Source organism: Brassica napus, chromosome C3 (assembly GCF_020379485.1).
Source record: "Brassica napus cultivar Da-Ae chromosome C3, Da-Ae, whole genome shotgun sequence".
Lineage (NCBI taxonomy): Eukaryota > Viridiplantae > Streptophyta > Magnoliopsida > Brassicales > Brassicaceae > Brassica > Brassica napus.
The window spans coordinates 63452641-63463376 of NC_063446.1; the positions used below are offsets into that span (position 1 = coordinate 63452641).

At 31.0% G+C, this 10736-nt stretch overlaps 1 protein-coding gene and 1 long non-coding RNA gene across 2 annotated transcripts; one reads left to right on the forward strand and one right to left on the reverse strand.

The window, feature by feature from the left end:
• Positions 1–1239: 1239 nt before the first annotated feature.
• LOC106403385 (3-hydroxy-3-methylglutaryl-coenzyme A reductase 1-like) lies at positions 1240–1702 on the forward strand. The gene is made up of 3 exons (XM_048749873.1): positions 1240–1330; positions 1427–1486; positions 1587–1702. Exons 1-3 carry the CDS (start codon positions 1240–1242, stop codon positions 1700–1702), a joined length of 267 nt encoding a protein of 88 aa, XP_048605830.1.
• Positions 1703–2561: 859 nt separating this feature from the next.
• LOC125583836 lies at positions 2562–4106 on the reverse strand. Its single transcript, XR_007320883.1, has 2 exons — positions 3114–4106; positions 2562–2845 (listed from the first exon to the last, which is right to left on the reverse strand). It is a non-coding gene; the product is annotated as an uncharacterized LOC125583836 (long non-coding RNA).
• Positions 4107–10736: the final 6630 nt, after the last annotated feature.

A 10736-nucleotide genomic window follows, 5' to 3' on the forward strand; every position in this document is an offset into this window, starting at 1 on the left:
ACACGTCAGTAGGTAAGTGGACTCCACTTTTAAAAATTTGGAAAAATGTCAGTCTGTGGCTCGAACCCGGGTTACTAGATATAAACACCAACATTTATACCACTAACTAAAGATACTTTGTACATTGATTACCGAAACTAATATATATTTATGAGGATTTTTATAGTGGATCCCCACCCATAACTGTAATGTTTCAATACTCACGTGTAACTTTGATCATCGAAACCTATTTAGTAAATCCGCTTCTGGCCCATAAAACTTATAGTGGGCTAAATCTCTTTTGTATATATCTAGGATTTTTATAGTACTTTGTCTCCACCGATAAACCGAAGCGTTACCCTTTTAGCTTATCAAAAAAAATTCTGAAACTTTTCATCTTCACCTCTCTATATCTCCAACGATCAGTTATGGTACCGTTTCACCTCTGAAACGATCCGTCTCAGTATATATAATTCCTCAAACAACCTTGAGACCCATATCTCTTATTAAATTACTCCTAAATTGAACTGTCGCAGCTTTTAGCCAACCTTCGAAGATGTCAGCCTCCAGTGTTGTTGTTGCTTAATCGGTCGTTGTCCCCGCCACCTTCTCCGCCTAGAACATAGTACCCAGGAAAAGGTATTGACAATTTGACTTTCTATGGAATACTATATACCATATTTGTTTAATCAATATTCAAGCTATCAGTTTTAATACTTTAAGCGTATGTTTCTCTGGGCAGAATTCCGAGATCCACGGTTCTATCCCAGTTCGTGTGAATCACTACCATCCATCGCTACGATAGGGGGTCGATCGTGAAAGTTGATTGATCGCTTTGAAGTTGTCCGATTAACTAATATGATGTAAACTCTGTTCTGATGGGCTATAACGGAAAGTTATTTGGTTGCTAGGACTAACAGAGGCTGCAAGGCTGGGTACGTCTCAGGCGGAGCTGAAGGACGGTACAACTAGAGCGCCTATTGTCCGGTTTTTGTCGTGCCAACGTGCTATGGAACTTAAGCCTTCCTAGGAGAATCCAGATCACTTCGAAACGTCGGCTGTCATTTTCAACAGGTACCACCAAGATGTAAATTTTTTATGTTTGTGGTGTGGTTCGACTCAAGATTGAAACTTTTGCTGATGAAATAATGATTTTGTGGATGCATGTCAATTAGATTTACGAGGCTACAAACTGTTCACTGTACATTGGCAGGGAAAAAATGGCTATGTATGGTTCAGTTGTAACACCGGTGTGGTGCAATGGGGATGGACATGGTAACCAAAGGTGTGCATAATGTTATTGAGTTCCTCAGCGATGATTCCCCTGACATGGATGTGATCGGAATCTCTGGTGAGTTCCTTTTGTATGTTATTGGTTTGATTTTAAAACAATGCCTTTTAGCTTAGTGTCATCTTGAGACTTAAAAACTTGAAATTTATTGGTCAGATAACTTCTTCTCCGACATTAACAAACCTGCTGCGGTGAACTGCATCGAGGGACATGGCAGTAATTAGAAGAGAGATAGGGAACAAGGTGTTGAAAACGAGTGTGTCTGGCTTGGTGGAGCTCAATATACTCAAGAACCTCACCGTCTATGTTGTTGCAGGCTCTCTAGGTCGATTCAAATCTCATGCCAGCAACATAGTGTTTGATGTATTCATAGCTACTTGCCAAGATCCAGCCCAAAACATGGAGAGCTCTCAAATTGATGGAAGCCATTAATAGCAATCACCGTACCTTCACTATCTCCACCATCACTGAAGATACCATCATAGAGAACCATGGCAAGGTTGTCTAATTTTACTTGTCATCACGTTCATGTATTTCAGGAGCACAGTGAGAACATTCTTCCAAGCAGTGAAGGTGGCGTAGGATTGGCAGCATCATCGGCCCGTCTGTTTTGGGAGACAAGGTCGATGAGGAATGTGCTGCAACAGATCCTCCAGAGATTTCAGACGCTCAGAACAACCGCAAGCGCTGCCGTGAGTGATTGGAAATATCTATTATATTCCTATTAGCCCATCAACGTCTTTTCTATGCATTTTTAAAAACTGCTATTATCTTTGTTTTCCATCATAAACTTTGGATATTTTTTTCTTTGCATGTTTTCTCTGTTCGGAGATTTTATTTCTATTTTGGATTATTAATGAAACGTCGACGGGTTCTAACTCATACAAGATTTGTCAGTGGTGTATTTTTTTGGTTTACCTATTTCTGATATTTTTTTGTCCACCATAAACTATTTTTAACAAAGTCGAGTAAAACTCTAAAAATAAATAATTTTGCAACCGTATAATTTTATAAATTTTTCTAGAGTTATTAATTTTTTTTAAAAAATAGTTTATTACAATTCTATATTTTGAAATTAATTTAGGTAAAATAAGAAAATAATTTAATTTATTGTTCGATAAATTGTTTAATTTTTTGAATTCAAATTTTATATTTTGTTCCTTACACTATTTGTTTTATGTACTAACAACTACCTAAATAAATAATAAACAACTTCATAAACTTTATCTTTTGAACATGAAAGCGCTAATAACGCTAATGGTCGATCAAATCATTACGAATATAATGCATATGAATTCACAGTTCATTCTTATATCAACTTAATCAAACTGTGTGACTTCCAAATGTTATGTTCATCACCATTATATACAACACGGAAAAGTAAAAGTGGAAAAAAATAAACGACAAAATCCCGTACACAAAACTACACAACGACAATAACTTATCCGGCTCCGCGCTTGCGCTGACTTATATTGCTTGTTTGATGCACTGACTTATATTGCTTGTTTGGTTATTGCTTTCTTCTCCATTCTTGGATGGATGGCAACTCAGTACTTGAAAAGAAAATTTCCAAGGCTTAGAACCAAAAGAAAAAAAAACATTTCTTGAGAGTCGGTATGTAATGATTCGTAGACTGTTCTGTGATGTAGGCCTAAATCATTTACAGAAAATTAAGCAATACAGATACACTTAAAAGTTTGAGACTGACAACAGGTGGAAGCAATCTGTTACTAGAGTACTTAATGGAAACTCGTGGGTTCTTCTACAAACTTTAAAGATCTCATAAACAAAACTAAAATTTTGGTGAATCTGATTTGATCTAATATAATGGATGTTAAAATACCATAGTTTGGTTCCTCAGTTTTCTTCTTGACGAGGTCCAAGTGAGAACCCTGAGTAGCGTCCAACAGATCTCACAACTTCCAAATGCCCCTTTTGAGAAGCAAAGTGAATTGCACCCATATCATCTACTGCTGCAACATCAACATCGGCTTTGTTCTTGCAGAGGTAGCTCACGACATCGCCTGCCCATGCTGCCAGGTGTAGTCTGTTGCTCAGAGAGATCGTGGTGTTAAGGACAACAAAAAGGAAGGCTATACACAACATGTAAACAGTGTACCTATATTTTAAGAACCATTGAGTCTTGAGATCAGGGATGTTTTGTTCTCTAAATTTTAATTGCTTAATATGGTATTAGATTATTTTTTTTTTTTTTTAATATTTGTAAAATTTATTCAAAGAAAACCAACTTTTATGAGCATTCAGCTTTCAAATCGTAATTGTTTCAAACTTTTAATCAAGACCGGCCCGGTTCGAGATGAAGACCAACTAAGCCCGTCGCAAAGAACAAAGCAACACACACCATACTACTAAGAGCTGATAACTGATTATTCATGATCAACCAGACTTAAATCGAAGACGAGTCACAAGAATGCTTATCTCTATGATTAACAGACAAAGGATTAGAGCTGACAACTGATTGAACTGCCGCTAAATAACCAGGTCTCGCCGCGGAGTGAAGATCCGCCGATCCCCCTATCTCGTCTTTTTCATTTTCAGTGCTCCTTTCTCCGTCTCTCTGTTCATCTTTTGCATGGCGCCATGGCGGTTCGAGTGAAATTTAACGGGCCGGGTTTAAACCGTGTAAAATTTTGAGCATGGCAACATATCTCATTCTCCACGGACCTTTCCTCCCGTTTACATCTATCAGGTTCCGTAACCGATCTTATTACGTTTGACAGAAATTTCAAAAATAAAGAAAATTCTATAAGAAATGAAGTAATCCCTATATATTATTTGAGAATCATTACAATTTCTTTTTATACTCACATGTCAATCACTAGAATGATCCTTAGAATCATTAGAGAAATATGTTGGTCCATCTAATTATATAATAAGCTTTTATTAAACTAACAATAAATTTATCATTAATGTACTTTATAATTTCCTTAAATAAAATTTACGGAATTGCCTAATGTGGCTAAAGTATATATGACAATTAATGATTTTGAATAATAAAAATTTGATAAAAAATAGTGTATCTTCTATCATATTTGTTTAATTTTAAACTATTAAATAAATTAAACAACCACAATAACCATATAATAAAATTTAGATTTTTATGTATATGTTATATTTTGAATTTTTACAAACGGCTATAAATTACTAAAACTGTTAAAAGTCTCACATTCAAATTTTATGATCCATGGTTTAAAATTTTGTTATGACAAAATACAAATGATTACAAAAATTATATAAGTAAAAAGTCTAATTTAATTATTATTAAGATTAATATATATATCGTTTAAAATTAAACTATAAACCATATAAAATACAATATTTTAGTTTCAAAATTTACTTTGAACAATTTTTTTGATAAAAGTTTTGAACGATCATTGACAACTTTTTTTTTAAATTATAAATTACTAAAACTATTAATCCCACAATGAAAATTTTGTTATCAGTAATTTAATTTTTTTTCTATAAAAGATACAAATGATCAAAAAACTATATGAGTAGAAATCATCATTTAATAGACATTAATATTAAAAATATACTAAAATATATTATCTATGTTAGTATCATTTAAATTTAATAACATATCCTATCAAATATAAAAAATATTTTTTGGATTAATAAAATTGATTTATATGTTCGCACCAATTTAATTATATATTTAATAGTTACTGACTTTTAATTATTTAATATATATTTATTATTTCATAATATGTAAAAATATTTAATACAAAAAATTTTTATATATAATGTTGATCCCGCGCAAGGCGCGGATCTTAACCTAGTTAAATATTTACATCCCATTCAACATAACATTTTTCAAAATTAATCACACTAAAAAAATTCCAAAACAACATTAATTATTTTTCAAAAAATTTATTTTTATATTTAAATTCGGGTTTAGTAGTAAAGAACGAGGCTAAAGTAAGAATTTAAAATTTGAAGTAATTAGTTATTTCTCTCTCATTAACGATATTTTAAATAAAAAAAATTTATTTATCGTCTTCATCGTCTGGTTGTATATTTCATAGTCTCCGAGCTCCGACGATGCATTATGACACCTCCCCTCCCCCCCCCCCCCCCCCCCCCCCCCCCCCCCCGCGCGTGTTTATTACAAGCGTCCACAATAAGTTAATACAATTATACAACCTGTTCAGCTATTAGCAAATAGATAAATATAAACCTTTGTTGGTGTTATAATCGAATACAACTCAACTTGAATCATGATTAGGCTTTGTAAATTTGGATTTAAAATCTACAGAAACAGTGTATTTAGTATCTTTCTTACAAATTTGTTAAATTATATTTTGAATGAATTACAAAAAAAAAAACTAATAAATTGGAAAAGTACAGAAACAGTAAATCAATTATTAATATTCAATGTGATGCAATTCGTGGGACAAAAAGATTAGGTAGGGCGTAGGATAAAGGGATGAGACTGCCAGCTTTGAAAAGGGACCAATACAGGTCCAACTTTTATGGGAAGGTTCCTCTAATCAGTATTTATCACTTTTACACCATTTCCAGAATTCAGATCCTATATAATAACATACTAATTTTTCGTCTTTCCAGACTATACAATATTATACTCCAACAAGTTGCATATAATTGAAGTAATGCGAGCTGCGTAGTACGGTGATATCATACCATATGATTTCGTAAATAAATCTTGAAGAATCTTTTCATGTAATAAAATTATAAACTTATACAGGATTCACACCTAAAACTCATATGCACGATATATTCTATAGTTCTTTTGTTTGTTCGACGTTTTTTACGTAAACATTTTTTCCATAAACATTTTTTTGAGAATCTTTAACTTTAAGCATTGATAAAAATAAGATATAAACAATTGATTATATGTCATATTGTTCTATAGTAAAACAAAACTAGTTTTTATACGGATTTTATTATAAACTATAAAATCACAAGAAGTCAATTCATCACCATCATACGTGTTATCCTTCTCATTATGGTCGTTTTTGTATAGTAATTCTAATATTTTTCTATCAAAAGTCAAAGAAAATAAAATAATTGAAAATGATATGGATAATGGAGTCAGGGATATTGTATCAAATTCCATACAGATACAGAGCCTTACGTCTGTACAGTATATCTGATGTATGTTACAAACTAAAGCACTTTGAGAACTTTTTGAAATATACATATCTTTATAAACGTTGAGTATTATTGTCAATCAGAAAACGTCATGTGGGGTACAATACAGTAAACACTCATTCCAAGTTGATACTTGGATTATACAAAACGTCACTACCTCAATAGTAATATAAATTAGTCTTTAAACTTTTATATAATTTTATTTTATATCTAACTCAATACTTTTTTTTTACTTTAAAGAAATTAATAATATTATAATATAATCAGTTTGAATAAACCCTTCTATCGTTTTTTAAACTAAACTTATGTACATAATAAATATTTAATTAAAATAAAATCATATTGGGTATAATCCGTAAGTTCTATAAAATAGCAACCACTATTTTAGAATTAATAATAAGTAGTAATAACATAATATATTTGAAAATCTTTTTTCGAAGGAAACCATTATAGCAAATTGTAAACTTATTTCAAATTTATTATATTTTGAAAATAAAAATAAGAAAAAACCATTGGAAATGCCCTATAAACTGTCAATATCGGTTTGTATAAATTCATGTAAAGCAAATCACATTATTCAAACTGTAACAATCCGTCCCGTAGATCCCATGTTGGTCCTGCAGAGCACGGATCCTAACCCCTTACATGTAAACTCTAAACTCAAAACATTACCCTTTAACAAACTTCCCACATAACAAGTTGTCACCAATTGATTTGAAACAAGTTTTAAAACTGGTATCATAGCTGGCTAGCCATCTTGATTCTGATCCGAAAGGCGTCTTGAGACATGTTGTGGAGCGCAACGAGGATGTTGCGTTCTTTGAGAGGGGGTGAATTGTAACATCCCGAGTTGTAATATATGAAAATGATTAAGAGGATTGATTTGGCTACCTATGTCATCAAAGTTGACTTATTTTTTCCGTCACATGTCCGTTTAGAACTCCAGAGTTAAGTGTGTTTGAGCTTGAGTAGTGGAACGATGGGTGACCTATCAAGAAATGATTCGCGATACCATGTGAGTGAAGTAAAAGTATGTGAAAATGTCATTTGGTGATTACATGGTTAATAAACAATGATTTCGGACTTTAGAAAAATTAACGCACCGTCGGTCAGATAAGGTGGAGCTCACGGACCGAGAAAGCTGGTATGAGTGGTCCATTAGCCATAGACGATCCAAGCCATACAATTATAGTTATAATTATAATTAATTATATATGTGAATTATTTAAGCAGACGTTTTTTTTTTGGTCAATCAGACGTTTGTTTAACGTGAAATTCATTTCTTATATATACTTCACAATTACAAACATATGTATATATGTAACGCAACTATTCATATCATGGTGACTGTGCTGTACCGTGTACCTGCCAGTTATTTTTTTGGTATTAATATCTGCCAATTGTTTTGGATGAGGGTCTCATCCCTTAAAAATTCAATAATCTATTTTATTAAAACATAAATACTAATTTAAGGTTACCATTAAAATAATAATTATTTACAAATCAATGCCACTGTGATACCAAGTAACCTTATAATTACAGAAGTATTAATGAATGTATATCTTTTACAAAAATAAAAGTTATTTGTTACTTTTAGGTTTTACATTAATAATATGGTAATATATATAACCCAAGTATATTTATTTCCACATTCGGATACCTTTGATACATAACATAACTAAAAGAAATAAATAATTGATTTACATAAGCAAACCCGCGTAGACGAAAATACATAATCTTATGTATATTTCATATAAATAATGGTTCAATGCAAATTAAATATGATACATATTAAAGAGTATAAAATATACAGCACCACATTTAAATAATATATATAACCATTTTATTATATATTAAACTTTTAACACATAGAAAAATTAAAATACACCTATGCGGACGTGTGATTCATATTCAAAAAATGTGGATGATACCCCGTAAAGTAATCCAAAAGGCTAGTGAAACTTCAACCAGCGTCTAATGACCAAACAAAAAACATAATTCATTTTTACGAATATAACCCCGTAAAGTCTTCTGGGATTTTGTAAGTCATCTGAAGTTCTATAAATCTTCTGAAAGACTTCAAGGAAGTTTTCTCATATAATAGATCTTAAAAATAATTTATAAATTTTGTAAAAAATATTTTGAGAGGGAAAAAAATGAAATCATGTAATTATAAACAGTTGTAAGTGATATAAATTAAAATATAATAAGTCATGATATTCTTTGGTTTAGGGTTTGACAACATATGTTATAGTATTGTATTTATTGTTAGGGTTAGATTTTGGAAGATTAACATTTTTTTGAAAAAAATAAATTTTGACATATAAATGTTTAGTTTTGTGTATATTAAACATTTTTTTAATTTTAATGAAGTGGTTGTTTCTATTTAATTAGTTATTTGAGTTTAGGATTTATATTTAGGATCTAGACGACTTCTAGGATGTCTTCTCGTGAAGTCTTATCCCATGTCGCTTCTTTCATTTCATATCTGAGTGTTTTGGTAAGTTTATATGCCTGCTTTTTTTCATTTGGTAACCTCTGGTTGCTTAAGGCTCTTACCTTTTCTACAATTTATCATCTTTTTGTAAACACTAAACTTTATATCAATTTATCATTTTTTGTCTCATGTCATTCTCACTAATTCATCTTATTTTATAGGTTTTTCATTATATGATTCTCATCTCCCACTCTTTTAAAGGAGATCTATAAATCATATTTCTTATTTGGTAACCTCTTGCTGCTTAAAGCTCTTAATTTTTGAAAATTCTTTTGGTTGTTTTAAACTCTTACCTTATTTTTGAAGTTTTTATATGTTTTGAAGCCATTTGAATGCTTTTGGATATGCTTGCTTTTAAGATCTGAGACAGATTCGGAAGACTTCCAGAGAACTCTTCTCAGAAGTCTTCTAACATTTAATGCACTAGACGACTTTTTGAAAGTCTTATGACAAAGTCTTCTCTCATGTCAAGTGGAGTCTAAGCTTGTCTTTGTGCAGGAATGAACTATAATAGTTTTGTTTATGATATATTTTGTAATTTGTATGCGTACTCTTTTAGTCGTGAATTCTTTTGTAAATTAGAAAAGATATTAATAAAAAAAATTTGGTAAATATGTTCATGTCTACAATATTATCTTGCCAAAAGTACTTGACATTATTGAAGTTATTGATATAACTTCAATAGCAAAACTCAATAATACAAAAAAATTAGTCAAATTTACTACAACTAATGGAGAAATTTTCTCAAGAAAACTTAGTCAAATTCACAAAAGATCAAATATTACATTAGTTCAAACCTATAACAATTTCACTAGAAGTCTTCTGGGAAGTCTTCCGGAAGACTCCTTCTCAGAAGATTTTTCGGAAGACTTAAATTTCAAGCGGGAAATTTAAACGGAAAATTAAAATTTAAGCGGAAAACTCAAATTTTAAGTGAAAATTAAAATTTTAAATTTCATGAAAGTTAAAAAGTATATCTTATGATCTAAGAAGACACATTAAACCATATGGTTTGATATTCTTGAAGTTACTTAACACTTTTGAAAGTTAAAAATATATATCTTAAGGTTGAAAATACAAGTTTTACAAAAACTAACGTAGAAGACTTTTCCCTCTAATTAGCTAGGAACATTAATAAGCATGAATGTTGTTAACCTCATAATTATCACCAATTAAGTTATGAATTTCATTAAGGAGCCCCAATATTGACTAATATACATGAATTAACAAGAAAATGTTAAAAAAATCTTTATAGTTTTAGAGAAAATGAAATTTTATTAAACGTTGATGTAGACGAATTCCACGAAAGTCGTTCGGAAGACTTACACGGAATTCTTCTGGTTAATGCATTGGTTAGTTTTGCAAATGACTTTATGTATCAGAAATTTGAATTTTCCTTGACGATTTACGTGGAAGTCGTCTAGGATAAACATGTTAGTTTTGCATTTGATCGGATTGTGTCAGGAATTTTATTTTTCCTAGACGACTTACACGGAAGTCGTCCAACAGAAAATAAAATTTAAATATATTTTTTTCTAGTCGACTTCCATGTAAGTCGTTTTAGGTTACACAATTAACTTTATGTGTGTCTTTTAGAGACGACTTCTCTGGAAATCTTTCGGTTTTTTTTGTTTTCAAAAAAATTAGAGAAAACTTCCCGGTAAGTCGTCTAGGATAAACATGTTAGTTTTGCATTTGACCGGATTGTGTTAGAAATTTGACTTTTCCTAGACGACTTACACAGAAGTCGTCTAAAAGAAAATTAAATATTTAATTTTTACTAGACGACTTCCAAGTAAGTCTTCTCAGGTTACTTTTTCAATTGAAAAATAAAAC